Raw genomic sequence first — 21,601 nt, 5'->3', positions numbered from 1 at the left:
CACTGCCCAAGAAAGTCAGCTCCCCCACCCATCGAGTCATACAGAATTAGCTGGGTAGGCAGTGGGGTTAGAGTTGTTTATTTTCAGACCATACTAGCAAGTTGGGTTCTGGAGTCCAATTGCCCCCAAGGTCCATAATAATAAATTACTGAGAACCACATGCAGTACAGTAGAGACCATTCAGACTATGTCCTTTTACCATACAGCAAAAAAAAGGTAGAGTTTGTAATACTTGAGTCTGACCTATGCTGCTGGGCCCTGGTGCCTCCCCTCATATATTTGACCAGATTGCCATTTGTCTACTTCCATGAAAATCCCCCCCCCCCCCCGTAGCTTTTTCCAACGCTTTCTGACTCTAATAACCTGGCACTATTCCACTGTACTAACCTGTGGGACTTTATTGCTCTAGTATCTATTTTACTACATTATGACCCTAGAACTGCCATCTGGTATCCAACAATGCCTTGATACAATGCAGTGTTAACTTCTAGGTTGTGGGCATTGGCAACTCTTTGGCAGAATCATGGGTCGGGTAAATATTGCATCATTTGGCTATTAATTGTCCATACTACAAACCATGGTGTTTATTAATGCTTGACTTTAAGGTCACTGTACTTTTGAGGTGCACTTTATTACTCTTGCCTAGAAAACTTGAACACCATCTTGTCTTTCACTGTAATGGCTCAGTGGAAACAGGAAGTTTTGTGAAACTTTGTTGAAGCGAGAGTGAGTTTAGCCTCCCTGCACAGATCTCAGGAGTAGCTTTTGAAATCCGTGCATGTGAAGGGGGATAGTAAAGAAATGGAATAAAAAGGAAAGAAGGCAAAATAGCAAAGAAAGTAAGCGGGCGGCAGTTTCCTAGTGCATCAGCTAGGAGGTGAGGTAGTTTGAATATACTGAGTTTACTGACTAGGAAGAACTTGATTGCCAGGGCATCTTTTTGGGTTCCTTGGAGTACAAGCAGCTACTCGGAGACTCACTGGAAGGGCTCTGGTTCTGACAGAGAGAGCTCAGGATACTTCTAACAAAATCCACCCAGATCTCCTGGTCCTACTTTGTTTCTGATTCTCACCAACATCTGTTTAACAGAACCAGAGAAGCACAGCTGTCTGGATGTCCAGAGATCCCTCCTCACCTTGCCAGCTCAGAGGAGTATATTACCTGATGCCATGTGTATTCCCACTGATCCTTTAGAACCCGACTCAAATATCTTCTCCTCCAGGAGCCTTCTCTGATTCCTTTTGTGGGAAATTACCTTTTCCATTAGACCTCTCAAAGCATGTTTTTTATACCTAATGTGTTGATGAAATGTGTATTACAGTTACTTCTGTGTATGTCTTACTTATCCCTCTACTAGACGGTGAGGTCCTTAAAGGTAGGGATGGTATCTTATCTAAATTTATCTAAATTTGGTACTTCCTCCTAATACAGTACTCTATAGGTAGGAGGTAATTAATAAATGTCATTGTATTGTACATTGGGATTGTTCCAGAAGAAGTTAGGAACTTGCCTACTGGTAACCTAAGCTTTTTCTACTTTCTCTTCACTGGAGAAAGGAAGTATAGGTATCCTTTTGTCCTAGAAATCGCTTCATTCACTGACATCCTGAGAATTTAATTTGCCTCCTGCATGGAGGCTGCTTCTCTTGACACATTCTATAGGAATAGTTGTCAGTGCACCCTAGCATGGGGAAGAGCCTCTGGTTCAAAATCTGGGCCCACTGATTATATTCAGTGCTGCTACAGAAGGTAGGGACAAAGGGGGTAGACAAGGGCAATAAGAAATTTATTTTGATTCTGGTCTGGTTCTACCCTACAGGGCCTCTGGGAATACACAGAGGTCAGGTTAGTGGAGGAACTGACCCAAGGCTAGACACTCTGGATATGGCTTCATGTGAGGACCAGCACTCTCATGTTGACTTTGCACCGAATTCAACAGTGGCAACCTATACCCTGCCTTGCATCAGAATACCTTTGGGAACCTTGCTCTATAGCTCAACAACCTTTAGTTCAGGGGGAGGGGAGGAGGTAATTCCGGTATCTTCCCTGCCTTAGGAGGGGTATGACATCCATCATAAGGTCACTTAAGGAACTCAAGACCATTCACTTTGAGAATCTTGGTTGACCTTTCCCTCTACCTTCCTCTCCTTGCAGGTCTAAGGAGCTTTCTCAAATGTGCTAAGTTCACAAAGATCAGTGGCCAGTTGTCCTTGACTGAGACTTTAGGAGGTCTCCCAAGGCCCTTGGCTAAGTTCAGCAATAATGCCTAAGACCAAGCTTTCAGGTTAGGGCATTCCATCCATCCAATGGAGTTTTGATTTCAATAGAGAGCAGATAATTCTGATGACAACATGACCTGCAAAGTCCACTTCAGAGTCATGGAAAAGTGCCAGGAAACACAAGCCACCCGGTGCTTGAGGAAGTCAACTGTAGTGCCTGTGCTCGGGGACCAGTTGTGGAAGACTTCACTAATTTACCCAAAGCATTTCTCCTTTAAAGGTTTCCCTTTTTTCCTAGCAAGATCTATTTGCTCTTGATGACCTATGAAGGCAGTGAAGGCAATGTGCTAAGCTTTGGGACTGGGAGGACATGCTAGCTCTCTGGCTGAACTCAGAAATGGGTCAGTTGTATGTGAGAGCAAGCAGGGTGTGAAAAGCAATAAGATGGGAGGGGTGTTGTTCAAGGTCAAATGAGAGGATGTGCCTCAAGCAGATCATGCACACAGAAGAATATGACAAGGACCCTGTGGCCTTAACCCAGCTAGGATCAAGGACCTGGCATGCACTGTCTAAATTATTTGGAGTTGATCCCTATAAAGAAACTCTAAGGGACCCATTTTTGCAACTGTATCCCAGACCCCAACACTCCTGTAGTTTTGCTCTACTCATTCTCTGATGCAAAGTAAACCCTGGGGCCATTGAATTAGTGGCCCCTTCTGGCAATCTGCTGTGGCCACCACATGTGGGACAAGTTCTCAGGTAGTGTGGCCCAAGTTCATTCCCTTTCTGCCTAAGTTTCTTAATTTCTTTATATTTATTTTCCAAGGTGTTCTGAGAATGTTTGTAATTATTGCATGATTTCCCATTAAGCCCACCAAATGGGAGCAAATATGCTTATTTCTCCATTTTGCAGGTAAGAGAAACTGAGGTACAGAAAGACTAGAAACTGGAAACATGAGCCCATGACAGTTCAACCATGGAAGATAGAAGGCTAGTACCCCTGGGATCTGACTGGATAAAATAAAATCCATTACAGGACACTGATTCAGCAAACTGGGTCAGAAATGAAACAATTAATGAGTCAGGGTTGAGGGGTGGTGGTGGTGGTGTGTGAAATCTGAATGCATCCTTTAGTCACCACTAAAGGACTGCATATGTGAATCAAGAAATCACCAATAAAAATTATTTTATTTCTATTGCTTTTTGTTTATAATGTCTAAAGGAACGTGACTAAAAATAAATCAAAGAGAGATAACTGAACAACTGACTTGGAAAAGCATAGTCTTATTGGGTTATAGATTTACCAATAGTCTTATATTGGGATCACTAGGGAGCAGTGTCACTCTAGCAAATGGTAGCTTATGACAGACATCCATGGGGGATGGGGATTGTGAAGAAATCTAGACCCAGTTTGTCCATGTTAGTTTGGTTTTCCCACCAAATAACTGGTATCATTTTGCTTGTTTCTCCAATTCTTATGTGTGCAGCATGATACTGAGATGCACTGTGTGGGTATTACCAATTCCTTTCCCACTAATGCTTTCTGGGCATGGTTAAGTCCTTACTGAGAGATTTGACCATACCCAACCCAACCTGAGTTGGGGAATTGTTGACTCCAGTAGACTCCCCAAGACTGGGAGTCTTCTTTCAGATTTCTCTTGGGTTGGTAAAACCTGGAGAACTCCAATATCCCCAGAGTTCCCTCCAGACCTCAGTCTTTGAGTAAAGTAGGAAGGAACAAGTGTAAGAAGTAAATGGTAAAATGAAAAAAAAAAGTCTTCTTTCAGGTCTTAAATAACAAATCTATAGCTCTTCTTTATGCACTGATGCTTCCTCTGGAGAAGGAATCACAGTTACTTTGATTTCCTCCATCTGAGATACAACTATAGAGAAAGGTAATCAGAGCATAGAAGCCTGTCTGAGAGGGTGTAAAGCTTGAGAGAGTGGGGGAAGGGAACCCCTAGAATGGTTTCAGAGTGCAAAAGAAATGACTCATCCTTCTTAAGTGGAAGCAGCTTCTGCTATTTTCTTGTGCCTAGGTAGGAGCAAAGTGGGGATGGATGGAGGCAGAGACAGTAGCAGGCTCTACCTATAACAGCTGTGGGTGTGCCAGAGAAAGGGAGAATGTATTTAATACTGATTGTGCTCAGTCTAGCTCGGTTCTCTCCTTTCCCATAATGGAGGATATTTTGGATAGTGGTAATTAATAATAGTGAAAATAATAGTAGCAATAACGATAACAATAAGAATGATAGCAAGTAATAATTCATGGCAGGGAACCTTTGGCCCTGCAAAACCCTCTGTTTACAGTGAGGTGTTCTTCCCTTAATTCAGGTGAGAAGAAACAAGAACCTCGTAGAGAACCGAGTGTCATAACGAAGCTATACAGGTAAGAAAATGTTGATGTAAACTATATAAAGCGGCGTCTCTGCAGCTCCACTGCTGGTTGCCTTTTCTCCTCTCCATTTTCCACCCCATCTAGTCCTTTCCTCACCCTCCCTTCTCCCCCTCACTCTTTTTCTTTCACAGTAACCGAATCGCCCCTTAACGTTAGTCTCTCTGCAGATGGGGTGCGGCGCCGCCCACCCACGAGGTCAGCGGCTCCCGACTCAGCTGGCGGAACTGTCAGGAGGACTGCATCAGGCCCGTGAGACGCTTGGCCACCAGTGACTTTCCCTGCAAGAAGGACAATCAACAAACACAGACAGATGTACAGACAGACAGATAGACAGACAGATGGGGGTCAGTTCTATACCGGCAACAAAAACAAACCCCTCTGCCCACCACTTCCTTGGGAGGGGCATGTTCACATGGGATTCCCCGAGTTTCAAAGGCTTAATGAGGAAGCTTCAGATCCACTGGGACCCTGGATGGATCTCGGTGAGCCCAGGGATAGTGACAGCCTGTGGATGGTGCCCTGAAGTCGGACTGGGAACAAATTAGGGCTATATAGGAACTTACCCATGAAAGGAGGTTCTTGGATCATTAAGTCAGACTACCCTCGAACTTGATTTTAGTCAAGGTAACTGGGTATGTTGGGAAGTACTGAGACAGGGGAGGGCTGGGTGATCTGTGACAAGGATGTGCTGAGGATGGGGATTGTTGGGAAATGATAAATATCACATGTTCTTAAACAGACAAACCCGTAAGATGTGAGCCCCTTGGTACGAAGCACTAGGTAGAAGGTAGATGGATTAGAGCACTTCCCATGGAGATGGGCATATATAGATTGGTTCCAAAATGGTGGTGGTAGCTCCTTCCTTGGAAGCCACAGACTTTTTTTTCTCCAGGTGGTTGGGAAGAGACAATGAAGAATTGCTAGATGCAAACAACACTAGGAAAAGGCTTTAAAACCGGATGAAAGTGGCCTGTAATCATGGCTCTTATAATATTCAGAGGAGCATCAGCTGTCTTTTACCTAGAGTGACTGCTGGTGAATTATTTGGCTACCCATTTGGTGATAGAGTTAGGGATATCCTCAAATACCATAAAGGTTCCCAGTCTCAACTATGGCTACTGCATAAGACTTAATCAAACTCTTGATATCAGACCCTGGCTAAATTTTAAAAATAAACAGCAACAACAAAACCAGGCCCAAGTAATGCTTCTAGGAGCATACGAGACTGATTCAAACTCCCAGGTCATGTGGCTTCCACTTTTCTGAATGGGTGTGAAGGCACAACTCCTAAGGTATACTGGAAGGCAAGTCAGATATACGCAAAAGAAGATTGCTCTGATTGGGAATGCATAAGGAGTACTCAGCAAGTTCAGCAATCGATTGGTCTGTATCTAAAAAATATACAACATTGGATGTGTTCTTGTCAGCCCTCTGATGGTGCCGTCATCTATCCTATTCTTCTATAGAGGGAGAAACCAGTGTAGATGTTCACAAGCTTCTCTGTATCTGCTTCTGTGTTTTGCCTATGGTATTGTATTTGATTTTTTTTTTTTTAAGCAATCAGGGTTAAGTAACTTGCTCAAGGTTACACGGCCAGGTGTTTCTGGGTGGGTGCTAAGTGTCTGAGCCCGGGATTCAATCTCCAGGTCGTTCTGACACGGGAGCCGGTGCTCTTACTCGCTGTGCTACCTGGCCGAATGGTATTGTATTTGTATTGACACTTCCTGAAACTCTACTTCCTCGTTTCATTTTTTCCCTTACTCCACCATTTTGATGAGTAAATCCCACTTCTTTTTCTTTTTCTCCCAGCATCAGGTTTTTGATGCATTCAGCATTCAGGTTATGCTAGGCGTAATTTATAGCTAGAGAAATTTAGGGAGGGTATAAGCAGAGGTGTGCATGAACCAATCGTTAAATTTGCCGTGTGAGCTTTTATACCTTGGAAATGAGCAAACCCTACAAATTAGAGCTGATTTATTGTTTTGTTGACTTCCTAGACTTAAGAATGTGATGAAAGAACATGTTAACAATGCAGATTAAGCTTGAAAAGTGTTTCATGGGGCAACTAGGTGGTGCAGTATACAGAGCACTGACCCTGGAGTCAGTAGGGACCTGAGTTCAAATGTGACCTCAGATACTTACCAGCTGTATGACCCTGGGCAAGTCACTTAACCCTGCTGCCTCAAAAGAAAAAGGGTTTCATGTATCCTTATCCCCCAGGGACCTGGATGTTAAACATTTACCAGTTTATTCTTAGATATATGAAAGATTTTCCTGGATAGAATGTCTTATAAAGTCTAGGAGGCTCTGAAATCTATCCTTAGAGGTTTCTAAGGACAGGATAATTATTCATCTACTTGGGATGGTTTAAGTGCTTTCTAGAGGTGCTGAGACAAAGAGCAAACCTATTACAAGTGGCTCCATATTGCCTTGTAGTCTGCCCACTGTTGAGGCAACTAAATACCTTCTCCTCCTTACTCTTCTCCTCCCTTCCTACTCCATCCGCTGGCTCAGGGTTATAATTACACATCACATTTCAAAATGTGCATATTCCGCTAGCGCCCTACTTGGCACTTGGTTCTGCAATTTAACTGCCAGGTATGAAAAAATCATAGATACTTAATAAAAGATAGATATTGATGAGTATAATAGAGTAAGAAACCTTGAAGCAACAGTTCTATTTTAAGGATTGAAAGATGCCTGCTTTCAGATAATTTTAGTAATAGCTAGCATTTTTGTAGCACTTTAAGGATTGCAAATCACTTTATAAAGGTTATCTCGTTTGATCCTTATGACAATGAAGAGAGGTGGGTGAAATTATTATCCCCATTTCATAGTTGAGGAAACTGAGGCAGTTAACCAGTTAGTGTTCGGGGTATAATCTGAACTCAGGTCTTCCTAACTCCAATTCCAGTGCTCTAGAGGCTCAGGTGTGTAGGATATACTACCAACTCCCTTCTAATGAGTGTGTCTGAAATTCTAAAATTTAGAGTCCTTTCCTCAATATCTTTGAGTCTCCAGTTGTTTAATTAGACCTACAGCTAGCCCATCCCCTGAAGACAAGGTAAAGGGTAGTGCCTAATGGAAGAGATCCTATGTTTGTTTTCAATAATGTATCATGGTGTATCTAGCTACTTTTACTTCCCCATCTTCCTCCCCTTCATCTACCCCACCCCAAATTTCAGCTGTGCTGTTAAGCAACAACATGGTGGTTAGGAGAGGCCAGGCATACTGTGAATAGTAGCACCGCCCACCTCTGCCCATAAGCCAGTGCTGCCTGCAAATGGATGGAGTATCCTGAGGGGAGGGGTTGCTCATCATCCTGCCCACAGGCATTGCTGAGGTGCCTGCCATAGGGTTTAAGGAAAGGAAGTAGGTCATTAAGCTTGTTCATTAGCTGTATTCCCTCTAAAGGAATAAGGAGTTCACCAAGGATCAAAGCCACCTCTCACTAATGACAGCAGCCCCCTGCCTAGGAGAACCACCCGTGTTCAGACAAGCTGTTACCAAGACTCTGCTTGCAGAGTTACAGGGCTCCTTGCTAGGAACCATTTTCACTCTACAGGCACCAAGAGAGAAGAGAACTTCCCGATATGGCCTATGACATTGTTGGATACACCTTCTCTCCCCTCCTCCTTCTTAGGACGAGCCCTAGAGTCAGAGTGATACATTCTATCCATGTCTGATGCTTGGATAGGGACAGAAGTTTGGGGTAGGGGTGAGGAAGGAAGGGAGAAGTCTTTTTACAGGTCAGTCTGGAGCATCTCATGGTGCCCAAAGCAATGCAGTCAGACCAGCCTAAGGGATCAGCTGAACTCCTAATGGATGCTAGGTAAGGAAGAAGACAGGGTGCCTCTCACAGGTGATCTTGAAATGAAATGGAATACTATGATTAAAAGCTCAGATAGGCAAGGTAAGTTCCAGAGATAGCACGTGACTACATCTTTGTGTGTAGCAAAGTTTTTTTTCACCTTCAATAGACTTGGTCAATGTAATCCAACAGAATTCAGGAACCTTTAATTTCATGGCCCGTGCGCTTTGTGCTGTGCTCATCGACACCCATTTCATTCTCATTCTCATCTGACTGGTGCTCCACATGTCAGAGAGATCTCCTTGGTGTTATGGCTGCTTTGGCTTTGTGACTGGGGGCCTGGAAGGTCATGCAGTTCTTGTATTTATTATCTTCTTTAAAGGCACACACACACAAAAAGGAAGAATTCCCCCTTTGTGCAACGTGTGTTTTTTTTTTAAATCAACATGCTGTTTGACATGCTTTGATTCTGCTCATTTCACTTTCAGACATTAATCAACAGAGCATGCACTGGTCAGGTGACCTTAGAGCTCCTGCCACTTACCTGAGGGCTCTTCACTGGGGTTTTCTGGCTCAGTGTGGCTTGGTAGGGAGGGGTAGTTCAATTTAAATTGTTTAAAAACAGGAGGCAAACCCTCTTCTTTTTGGTTACTTAGTTTTATCTCAATTTGAGGATACATTCTGTTCTTTCTTTGTGCCTCCCTTTCCCCCTCCTGTTGATTTAGGCATCTATCCCAAGTTTCTAGGATCAGGAAAAGGGATTGCTTTTAATCCACCCAATCTGAAGCATTCTCCTCATCCCCCTCCCCCTTCCCCCTTCTCTTTCTCCCTTTTATTCTGCCCCATCAACTAAAATGACTACTTGCTACTGAAAATTTTTCTTTGGCTGAAAACACAGTTTGAAAAGACAGGGAGGTTTTTTCCCTCCCCTTTCTTCCTTATTTGTTTCAGTGAAAGAATGGGTATTTGATTGAATTGAGTGACTTTAGTAGTCAGGAAGTTAGAGGCTCAAGGGGAGACTGTTGAATAGTGGTAAGACATCCCTGTATAGTAGTAAGACATTCAGATTTGCACTGGATTCCCACATGGCTTTGGAAGAATGGAAATCACCACAATGTCTGTAGAAGATAGCAAGAGCAAAGAGGAAAAGTTAAATGACTTGGGAGAGCTGAGCTAAGGAGGAAAGACAAGGAAAAGAAGACTTTCTGCCCCAATCTTGAAGGGTGATTTGTGTGGTATCTCCTTCCTGACTCCCTCCACTGATGTGAGAAATATATTCAAATGGAAGCAGCAGGAATTTTCGTTATGACTATAATTTCCCATTAGTGAGGTTTAGGTTAAGGAAGTCATAAAAATTTCTTCCTCAATGATCTTTAAGACTTGGGAAAACAAAGCAAAGATATGAGATACACTGGTTGAGGGACAATGGGTATGGAGCACTGAATGTTAAAATGCTGTTCAAAGAACCAAATCCTAAGAGTAAAGAAAACGTTATTGTGGAGCTCTGTAATAGAATCATACCTCAGACTTTTTTTAAAATATATGTTGATTAGTTTTGCTGAACTTTTTTTGCCCTCTTTTTAAAAATTCTTCATTATAAGGGAAATTCAGGTGATACAAAAATAAAAAAAAATAAATTTTTTTTTTAAAAAGGCTTAAGAAGAAAGAGGACATTCCATTTGTTTGGAGTTGTTTATGAAAAAGTGACTGAGTTAGATGATCTATAGTATGGTTCCATCCAGGCTTATGACTAGAGGAGGACTTTGTAAATTTATTACTAAAACAATATAACTATATCTGTCTATAGCACTCTCTATATTTCAACGTACTTTCATATCTATTATTATTTGATCATCCCAATATCTGAATTAAGTAGAGTAGATGTTGGGTGATATTGTTACTATTTTACTAACCATGAAGAGACTGAGGGAATGAATTGTGGCTTGTCAGAGATCCCACATAGCATCCAGACTAGGACTTGGGTTTGGGGAGAACTGTGAGGAACACTCTTTGAAGATTTTGCTAGGGGAATGTCTTATACTGAATACTGTATTTTTAGAAAGGGGCTATCTTTTTGAAGCACAGAGAATCCTGATATTGTAATGAGGAGAGAGCAATTTGGCAAATTTTGTTCCTTTGGTCTAGATTTTGGTCCCTTGCTCTTATCAAGTCTTCTGATCTTTCAATATCTAATAAGAATTTTAATTTATTTTTTACTAGATTTTTTCCATAAGTACATGCACTATAAACATAAAATAAGAAGCACGAAATAAGAAAACCAAATTATACATGAAAAATGGGGTTTTTAAATAATTCAGTGAGGGAGGGGGAAGAAAATACTAATGAACAGAAAATCAAGAGACAAACAAATTCATATAAATTAAAACCAAGTCAAAGTCACAGGGGATTATCTGTGGTCAAAATAAAAATAATGGACATAACCCTTCAAAGTGTTTGGTTCACAAGAATGAACTGACTATATAACAGTCCCCGTACATTCTTGGTTATATATGTATGGCATCTGGCATGTCAGTTCTCTCCCAAACCATATTGATAAGCCTCTCAGAATGTTTATTCACATTACTCAGGTAACCCATCATTCCTTCAACCTTTAGAATAGCTTTTCTCTTTAAATTCCCCAAGACAGGCCTGTAAGAACTTTCTTTGATCTGGTCAAATCCATGAAGCTACAGGTTACCCAAGGAAGACAGATGAAGGTCTTCAAGCAAGACCTGCCATTTGTAGGGGAGGTAGACAAGTCTTGGTCCTAAAACATTTGTGATGGCCATGGATGTAAGATAACAATGAGCTCATCTTGGGGCAGGTCAGGATGCCTTACCCACTCTCTGAGTTATAAGCCAACACTCAAGACAGCCTCAGGCAGGTTCTGTTTGAAGTCTTCATCATGTTCCTCTCAATCCTCATTGGAGACTGCCAAAGGAGTGATAGGTACAATTATATAACCGACATTGAGTGGTGGGGAAAGCAGAAGGATCCAACCTATTACTGTCCTGAGATAGAAGATTATTCACTGAGCATGTGTGTATTTAAAGGGGGAAGGCAGGGGCAGGAGATGGGACTAGTGAGCTAGCTAACTAGACGAGTTAATTTGTGAAAGGTTATTTATTATAATCAAATAAGTCAGTAGTTATGCATATAACTGGCTCCATCATCTCAGAGGGAATCTGAGTGTCCAGAACAAAATACTTAAATTGATTTCTGAGCCCGATAAAAGGGAAGGGAGAAACCTCATAATGCTCTGGAACTTCAGTGTGATAAACACCAAATCCCGCTCTAAACCTTAGTGAATCATCTACCTGACTCAGGTATTTCCTAATGAACCTAAGGAAGTTCTCACTAGTAGTGTTTACTATGTCTACACTTTTCTACTTTGTATAGGTACAATGGGGCCCTCTCCCTCCCTATCTTCTTCCTCACAGTCAAGGCCACTCTTTTCAAAGACCAACCCTCTGGGTCAGCTTTTGTCAGGGGGTAGGAGACTTCTTCCCTTCCTGACTCCCAGGTATACCCTGCCAAAATCTGGTAATTATGACTATATATCTCTATAGTTTCCAAACTGGTGTCCTCACAACAACCCTGTAAGGTAGCTGATGTATCATTATTCTCATTTCAGGTGTGAAACTGAGGCTCAGAAGGAGTTCTGCCTCAAGGCCCCAGGACTAGTAAGTAATGAAGCAGAGGCTGGGGCCCAGATCTCCTAACTCCAAATACAGCACTCTCCCAAGTGAGGCCTCGAAATTAAAAAGGTAGGAAAGCCCTAACCTATACAAAGAACCAGCAGGGGTGGCTAGGTGGCACAGAGAATAGAGCACCAGCCCTGGAGTCAAGAGGACCTGAGTTCAAAGCCGACCTCAGACACTTAACACTTACTAGCTGTGTGACCTTGGGCAAGTCACTTAACTCTGATTGCCCTGCCTTCCGCCCTCCAAAAAAAAAAAAAGAACCAAGAAGTGCCTTGAAAATTTCATTTTCTTGGTAGTTCTTCTGACCCTGTTTCACCAGCTACTATTGGTCACCTACTACTTAAGTCTTTTTCCTTTTATCTCTCTTATGAAGAATAAATGACATATATTTGAAAGGTATAGCAAGTTGTGCATAGTAGATTTGCAGCTTCATTTATAAGAAAGTGGGCTATATTATGGAAATCCTTGTTTTATTCCATAAATATGTATTAATGTAACAAAAAAAGGGGAAAAAACCCACAACTGTGTTGGACTTATAACAAATGGACAAATGGCATTGTTTTTTCTCCTCCCCCCCCCCAGTTTTTTGTGATAAAGTTCATAAAATTTGGTAGCGATTAGCATTTCTAAAGTGCTTTTCAAACATGATCTCACAACAACCCTGGGAGTTAGGTACAATTATTATCCTCTTTTTACAGATGAGGAAACCAAGGCAGAAAAAGGTTAAGGTGGCTTGCCTGGGGTCACACAACTAGTGTCTGAGGCTAGATTTGAAAACCCAGGTCTTCCTGACTCCAGGGCCACCTTTCTAGCCACTGTGCCCCCCAGATCCCTTGGTAAAAGGATGTTACACTGAGCAGAGACCAGATAGCTCTTACCAGGCAAGCTAATGAGATAAGGAAGGCACCCAATTTAGTGAAGAGCTTTAGTCATAAGAGACTTTTTGTGGCAGGCTTCTCCTAAGTCTGGATTTCCCCTCCTAAGACTTACTCTGACACTGAAGGTTCAGTACATCAGGAAGAAGGTAGATAATAACACAATTGAGGAAACATGGTAGCTCTTTTCACTTGTGCTGCTAATGGTTATGACCATTATAATAATGTGTGTCTGTTAATGTTAAATATTATCTGTTATTCTCGTGTAGGATGTTAGAGGAATTCCTGAATTGTGCTTGGGAAAAGATTGCAACTTGAATTCACTCATAAGAAGGATAGGGATAGGGACCTGACCTGTCATTTCATTGGTATAGGGAACTCTTATTGAAGAAACTTCTTTTACATTTGTGTGCAGACCTGCATTCTCAGAGCCCAGAGCACTGAGACATTAATTGACTTGCCCAGGGTCATATGGCCGTTCTGGGTCAGAGTAGGAACTTGAGCTCTAAGGCAAGTTCACTATCTCTTATTCTATGTTATCTCTCCTGAAACTTTTTAGAAAAGATCAAAGAGGCAGCCAGTTATCTTAGGGATCCTCAGCTCATTATGCAAGGTTTGGCAAGATGGAATTGTCTTAGAACCCAGTGGGATACTCTCTACCTTTCCCATGTGCTCATAATCTATTAGAATGTGCATCATCCGTGTGTGTGTGTGTGTGTGTGTGTGTGCCGCCTGGATTTCTTGTTGGCCAGTTGTAATGGAAATTCAAATTTAAAGATCTTCCCTGCCCCTAGGTTCTTTGATAGGCTTTAGAGACTCTGAGAACCTTCCTTGATTTGAAAATATACTCTGCCTCCTAATAGGCTGAATGTGGTCACATGGAGCCTGTGGCAGGAGGCTTGGTTTTCAGGAATTCCCATACCTTGATGCTGTGTGATTGGGCCGTGGGTCAAGAGGGTGGTTACATTCTCTGACACAGGAGAAGGCTATATAATCCCTGATGGGAGGCTTTGCTTTGGGGCTCACTTTGAGAAGTGTTCTGTGATTTGATCAGATGAGACTCTGGGAAGCTGTTGCCGAGAGCCCCCCGGCTTTGAAAAACCCAGATGTTGATGGTAACTGTGATTTTGTATGGATGTAATGGTTGGACAGTTTGGAAACCTGTCTGCTTGATCTGTTTCTCTGTCTTGATAATTCTGTCTGTATACTCTGAAGTTTGGGGTGATGACCTTTTTCCCCTGAACTAGGTAAATGATATATGTTTGATTAAAGTAAGCTTGTTAACCCATTTGGAGTTGCTTTCCTTTATCAAAGCACATCCAAGAACCTGTGTTGGCAGCTATGTTGGCACCCCAGTGGGGATGCTGGGGTGCTTGCTGCTACACCAGTCCTCCTGCAGCTTTCCCCTCGAGAGCCAGAAGGGCCATCTCCCAAGCAAAGGTCAAGGTCATCCTACTGAAGCTTAATGAAATATCAAGCTTTGACAGGAAACAACAATTCACATTAACAATCCATTTTGGTTGCAAACATATCTGGGACAGGGTTTTCTCCCCTTCCTTATTTTTCCCACCCTGGAATGTAGGGGACTGGAATGAGATCAATTTAGTATCTACAAGAACCATTCTCAGAGGCAGTATAGCAGGAGCAGAGGGGTCCTTAGAGTTGCATTTTTAAAGTTTTGGCATTTTCAAAGCAAACTTAACTGCCTAATCTTAAACCACTTGGGCGTTCTTTATGGTTTTGGTCATTCCCTACAAAGCCTTCCTAAAGAGTTACCAAGAGTTCCCCTTGATTCCAAAGGGAAAAAGCAAAGAATCTCAAAAGCTCATTTTGGTGGCAATCTAGCAGAAAGGGATGGGGATCTTTATTTCCATTGGATTTTACTCTGTTTCACCTGACAGAGGTCTTGAATCCTTAATAGAGCAATAGCAATAATGAGGAAAGATACAGGATTTTTTCTTTTCTTTCTGGAGGGGGAAGGCTGGGCAATTGGGGTTAAGTGACTTGCCCAAGGTCACATGGATAGTTTTTGTGTTAAATGTCTGAGGTCAGATTTGAACTCAGGTCCTCCTGACTCCAGGGCCAGTGCTCTATTCACTGCACCACCTAGCCGCCCCAAGATACAGGATTTAAAAGAGTGGATAGACTTCTGCCCAACTTTGTTAATGGAGTGGATGGGAAAGGTGCTAAGTGATCTCAGTGAATTGTATTTTAGAAAGAGCAATAGATTTGGAACCTGAGAACCTGACTCTGTTATTGTGTGACCTTGGACAAGTCACTTAACCTCTGTTCTCAGGCTCTTCATATATAAAAAGAGGAGACTGGACTTTAAGGGCCTGTGAGGTCTTTTCCAAATCTAAATCTGTGCTCCTAGGATCTGGTGACTAGTTAAATTCTGAAGTCCTTCCCAGCTCTAAATTGATGCATAGCTATGGACATTCTTTACTCATCTCCTGACAAGTATCCTGAATCAGAAGCTCACTCCAAAGTCACTGTCTTGGGTATGAAGATGGAGAAGTAGTCATCAGTGTCAACCAGGGCAGGAAACTATGGTGAGACAGACTGAGACACAGAGGAATAAATGTGTGAGAAAACACATGTGTGGAAGCAGGGAGGGAAGAGAAGAGGCAACAGACTGACTGATCCCTCTTTCCATTTCCAGAGCACCTTCCATCCAAAGGATCCCAAAGCACAGGACAGACCGTTAGAGATATAGGGATCACTCACCCGCTGCTGGAAGGTAGCCACCTCTGGGGTGAAACGCGGTAGCCAGTCTTATTCTGCGCCAGCAGCACTACACAATTGGGTTTTTAGGAAGGGAAGTGAAGAATAGCTTATCCAATAGCAACTGTGAATACCTATCGTTCTAGAGGAGCCCCTACGTTGATACCAATAGCAGGCATGCAAAATAATGCCATGGGTATTTACAGCACATAGAGGCAGCATATACAGTCATTGCTCATGCTGATATAGAGTATATGGTATGCTCACTACCATACACTGTACATAAAGGACGAAAGCTCAGCCTAGCACGGCACACTATACATGCAACATGCAAATTCATGCATGCATAGATACATGCAACATGCAAATATTTGTCATGCATGCATGCACGTGTGTACATAAGCATGCATTTGCATAAATGTTTCGGGTAATCTGTATAAGCAATAAAATGACTGATTATGTGGTTGAGGTGCAGGCACCCAGGATGCCAGTCACTGAAAAAGAGCAGTGGTATACAGTTTGTTGTTGTTCAGTTGTGTCTATGACTCTCTGTGACCCCCTTTGGGGTTTTCTTGGCAAAGATACTGGAGCAGTTTGCCATGTCCTTCTCCAGCTCATTTTAGAGATGAGGAAACCTAGGCAACCAGGTTAAGTGATTTGCTCAAGGTCACACGGCTAGTACATGTCTGAGGGCAGATCTGAACTCAGGGCTTCCTGACTCCAGGCTCAGTGCTCTATTCACTATGCCACCCAGCTTCCCCAACCCTAGCACCCCTGTATGTGTATCTTCCTCCATTAGAACAGAAGCTTCTTGAGGGCAGGCGCTCTCATGCTTATTTGGATTTGTATCCCCAGTCCTTAGCACAGTGCCTGGCGCATAGTAAGTAATTTGTGCTTTAACTATATATTCTGTAATGTGCCCCTAGAAGGATTTCTCTCCTCTTTTGACCTCTTCTGGATTGGAGTGGCATTTACACTTAATACTTTAACAACTGGGACCTTCTTTACCTCCTCAAAATGAGACAGGCCCACATGCACACTAGTTTAAGGAATCAGATCTCGGAGACAAAGTTAGTCTCTTCAGTACTTTAGCCCATCTTCTAGGCTAGAACAAAAACTAGCCCTCAGTGGCAGCTTCAGTATCCTCCAAGAGATATGGATCATGGGGTGGGAAGATAGGAATATTTCCTGTTGCCTCCTGTTATATAAACAAAAAATGTTTATAGAGAAGCTATAGCCAGCCCAGCTTTCAGGTAGAAAACTAGATGATGGCCATGCTTCTTTACTCATGACTTTTCTCTTTTTTAAATTTAGAGGTGTCAAAGCAAATTCCAACATCATCAGTAGTGAGGTAGATGAAGAAGGATAAGTTCAGTGAAGACACTGAAACAACCTCTTGATGGACCTCAAGGCAGTGAATTGGCAGCAGCCAATCAGAATGTTTTCCCCAACAACTGTCCAGTGAGGACAACACAATTATAGCAAAGGCCAGGGGGAGGGGAACCTATAGCCTAGAGGCCACATGTGGCCTTCAAGGTCCTTGGGTGTGGCCTTTTGAGTCCACATTTTACAGAATAAATCCTTTCATTAAGGGGATTTGTTTTGTGAAGTTTGGATTCAGCCAAAGGGTCCCACTTGAGGACCTGGGGGACCACATATGACCATTGTGGTTGCAGATTCCCCACCCCTGGCATAGGCCATATTTTAGTTAAACACATCATATTGTAGAAAGATCCAAGAAATAAACAACTTGATAGCCATGGATGGATTATGAGGGTCAACTCACTGAGGGATTTTAGAAATGAGGGAACCAGAGACTGGCCTAAATAGCCAATGTAGTGATCAGAGGTGACTGGAAGTAATACAGCAGATAGAAGAGAAGTCTAAGGTAGAATTGCCACAGGCAGCAATCTGCTCAACACTTCTGAGTGTACTGAACCAGATTAAAATGTAATTCAGAAATATTTTTAAAAATAAATAAAAATACAACAAAACAGAAAATGTCGTTTTCCAGTTTGCCTGCAGGAATTCTTATTATAGTATTTTCTGCTACTGGTCTGAGGCACAGAAAGTATCCTTTCTGGTTGTTTTCCTTAGGTAAATACAGACACAATGTAAGAAAACACATTTTACTCCCCTATTCAGTAAACTCGTGGAAACAAAGATAACATCCCCTGTTTGACTTTTAAAGCTGTTCGTAACCTAGCCACTTCCAGATTTTCCAGTCTTCTTACACTTTTCTACATTCTCAATGATCCAGTGATTCTGGCCTCCTTGCTATTCCTTGAAAAAAAACACTGCATCTTCCAGCTTTGTGCATTTCATTGGCTGCCCTTCCAGGCCTGGAACTCTCTTCCCTCTTCATTTGTGCTTCCCAGCTTCCTTCAAATCCCAGCTAAAATACTACTTCCGTATGTATGTATGTATGTATGTATGTATGTATGTATGTATGTATGTATGTACGCATGTATGTTTTTTCTAGGGGGGGAAGGCAGGACAATTGGGGTTAAGTGACTTGCCCAAGGTCACACAGCTAGGAAGTGTTGTGTCCGAGACAGGATTTGAACTCAGATCCTCCTGACTCCAGGGCCAGTGCTCTATTTACTATGACACTTAGCTGCTCCTTAAAATCCCATCTTCTATAGGAAGCCTTTTTCCTGATCCCCCTTAATACTAGTTTTTGCTTATTCCCAATTTATCCTGTAAATATTTTATTTGTACATAGTTGTTTGCATGTTGTCTTTTCTTAGACTGTGAGCTTCTTTAAGATGGGAACTGTTTTTATCTTTCTATGTATCACTAGCACTTAGCGCACTGCCTGGTACACTGCTATTCTATAGTACTGGACTTTTCATGACCCTGTGAACCATACCGTCTATGTTTTTTCTTGGCAAAGATACTGGATTGATTTGCCATTTCCTTCTCCAGTGGATAAAGCAAATAGGGTTTAAGTGACTTGCCCTGGACCACACAGCTAATAAGTGTCTGAGGTCAAATTTGAACCCAGGTCTTCCTGACCAGCCCTCTATCCACTGAGCTACCTAGCTGCATCCACATGCCTGGTCCATAGGAGGTACTTTCTAAGTACTTGTTGCTTTACCTCTATTTGATATTTGGGGTTATAAATGATAAGAGATGATGTTGTGCTATTGCTTTTGTCTGGCATATGAGTGTTTCTGGGAGATCATATTACTCTCAAATAGCAGGATCAGCATCTCTACATATGTAGAAGCATACTTGCCCTGGGTCTATTCATTATTGGATAGAGCAAGACTTTTAATATTTCTCAACTTGGAATTTACAATGGCCCATGGCAAGACCAAAGTTACAGGAAAACTATTTGCTTGCAGATGTTCTGGATGATCTCATCACAAGTTCTCAGCTTTATGTGTGGGATAAATGCCACCTCATACCCAACTGCATGCATTTAATGACCCTCTTAATATTATTCAAGTAGTATTTTTGGATATTGGGCAGAAGGGGGCCATCCCTCTATGCCAGCCTCTCTCTGATTGATTTTCAATCCCTTTTCTTACAAATATTTGCCTTTAGATATTCACTGCTTCTAAATATGGCATGACTAAACCTTCACTCCAGAAGGTTTAGGGTCATGGTGGGAAACAGGTATCCCCAACCCCATGAAAGAGTCTGAGAGTCCTTATGAACTCCTCCTCCTCTTCTTCTTCCTCCTCCCCTCCTTCTTCATCTTAATCTTCATTTCTGTCTCTTGTTTTTAGGAATGAAGAAATGCTGACAGAGTTGAAGGAGTGTCTGAGAATATGGTAAAAAACAAACAAACAACCAAAACAACACCATATTGGCTGGGCTTTTAAAGTTTACTTTAAAAAATATCTTATTAAAAGTTTGCCCACCCACCCAGAAACACCTGTCCGTGTAACCTTGAGCAAGTTACTTAACCCCAATTGCTTAGGGGCGGCCAGGTGGCTCAGCCAGTAAGAGCACAGGCTCCAGTGTTGGGATGACCTGAGGATCGAATCTGGGCTCCGATACTCAGGGCCCCACCCAGAAATAACTGACCATGTAACCTTGAGCAAGTTACTTAACCCCGATCGCTTAAAAAATAATAATAATAATAAAAAGTTTGCTGACTTTACTGAGATTACCATGTTTAATGAGAAGCCTCAAAGCCTTTAGGCATATGGGATGAAAAGGGAAAATAGAAGCTTTAATAACCATAATTATACAATCCCATGAGTAGCATTTTTGAAGAAACCTGAGAGAAGAGGCACTGTCACTTTCACTTGGATTGTTTCCTCCAGAAAACTGCAAAGAGTATAGATGTGAAAAAGATGGTTCTTTCCCATGCTCTGGTTTGTGCCAACCACTGGGCTGGGTAGGCAATGGGTTTCTAAGGCAAGGACTCATTAGTGGTTGAAGAAAGACTATAGCAAGCAGGGGTTCCCAGGATGGGCAGCCTCACAGGACTGACGCACTAAAGGTACCTTCTACTCTAGCTGTTCTAAAACATTTGCTGCTCCTAAATTGTTTATCTGATACCTGGTACTAGTAATGAGCAAAAAGACACATGGCCTCAATCTCTCCCAGAAGAGCCATAAGAAAGATACTTTTTTTTCTCTACATCTTGAGCCAGGCTGCCTAAAGCCAGCAAATGTCCACCCTTGACCACACCTTACCAATGCTTTCTACCCTACTGTAGTGCAGCTGCCTAAATTTCTCCTGCCCAAAACAAACAAAACAAAAAAACAAACCACCAAAAAATGAGGTCTCCAGTGTTCTGGCTCAATGATCTCATTTTCACTCTCTGAGGAGACAGTCCCACAGTTCAGAGCATAGCACCCGCTGTGACTTTGAAAAAGGCATGCCTGACATCTGAAGACAAGTAAATCTACTCCCCAAAACTGTCCCTCTTGCCTTGGTTGGACTATTAAGGACCAAAGGAGGAAATATTTGTAAAGTTCTTTGAAAGCCTTAAAGAGTTATGCAAGTGCTAGCTAGCTGTTGTTGATATTGGTATTACCATTGTTGTTACTGTTATCTAGCTTCTCCTACCGTAAAATAGGCACATATTAGAGAACTAAGTCCTTGATGTCAATCCACACCTAACCCCAAATGCCAGCATTCCACCCCCAAATCATCATAAACTAGTTTATAATATGTTAGTGTAATATTGACAATTCATACACTGAAATAGAGTGGATTTCTTCATTAAATATTTATTGACTCACAAAATCCTAGCTTTAGAAAGGATCTAGGCTAGCAGGAATGCCTTCTCCAAGTAAGCACTTCTAGTGACATGTTTTGGAGGAAACTTTCACTTATGGGCAGTTCTCATTGTTACAAAATTCTTCCCTATTATTAGTCCTGTTGGACAGCCTGAAAACTCCTTGGGTATTTAAGTCTTAGAGTTGCCTGGGTCATTGATTTCTTCCTGGTCACATAGTGAGTATGTGTCAGAGTCAGGACTTAGAGCCAGGTCTACCAGATTCCAAGGCCTGCCTTTTATGTACTGTGAAACTCTGTCTCTGTCTTTGTATGTGGAGAAGAAGTTGATTTCCAAGTCACTTCTCATCCTACTTTTACCCTCAGGAAGAAAGAAGAATAAGTCTACTTGTACTTTGAAGTCAACTATTTAAAAAACAGTTTCTAATGCCTACCACTGTGTCTTATTTCCTCCAGGCTAAGTATCCTCTGCAGAACACTAATTTTCATCATAATAACAACTAGCATTTAAGGAAAGATTGGGCTGCTAGGTGGTGAAGTGGATTGAGTGAGGGTCCTGGAGTCAGGAAATCTGGCCTCTGAAACTTGCTGGCTGGGTGACCCTGGCCAAGTCACTTAACCCTTTTTGCTTCAGTTTCCTCATCTGTAAAATGAGCTAGAGAAGGAAGT

General features: G+C 42.1%; 1 protein-coding gene across 1 annotated transcript in view; it reads right to left on the bottom strand.

Annotated features, from left to right (window-relative positions):
* Nucleotides 1-3,385: 3,385 nt before the first annotated feature.
* RGS6 (regulator of G protein signaling 6) overlaps nucleotides 3,386-21,601 on the bottom strand; it is a 714,417-nt gene continuing 696,201 nt past the window's right edge. Inside the window, 4 exon segments of the mRNA XM_069092090.1 lie at nucleotides 3,386-4,704; nucleotides 4,706-4,763; nucleotides 4,766-4,894; nucleotides 15,734-15,800. Of these exon segments, the coding sequence (XP_068948191.1) occupies nucleotides 4,629-4,704; nucleotides 4,706-4,763; nucleotides 4,766-4,894; nucleotides 15,734-15,800 (330 nt within the window). The 3' untranslated portion in view covers nucleotides 3,386-4,628.

Source organism: Petaurus breviceps, unplaced genomic scaffold, assembly GCF_028583685.1.
Source record: "Petaurus breviceps papuanus isolate PSGF00001 unplaced genomic scaffold, PetGlider_PUasm1.0 189, whole genome shotgun sequence".
NCBI lineage: Eukaryota > Metazoa > Chordata > Mammalia > Diprotodontia > Petauridae > Petaurus > Petaurus breviceps.
Note: the sequence above shows the minus strand (reverse complement) of the source record. Positions and strands in the feature narration are given on the sequence as shown.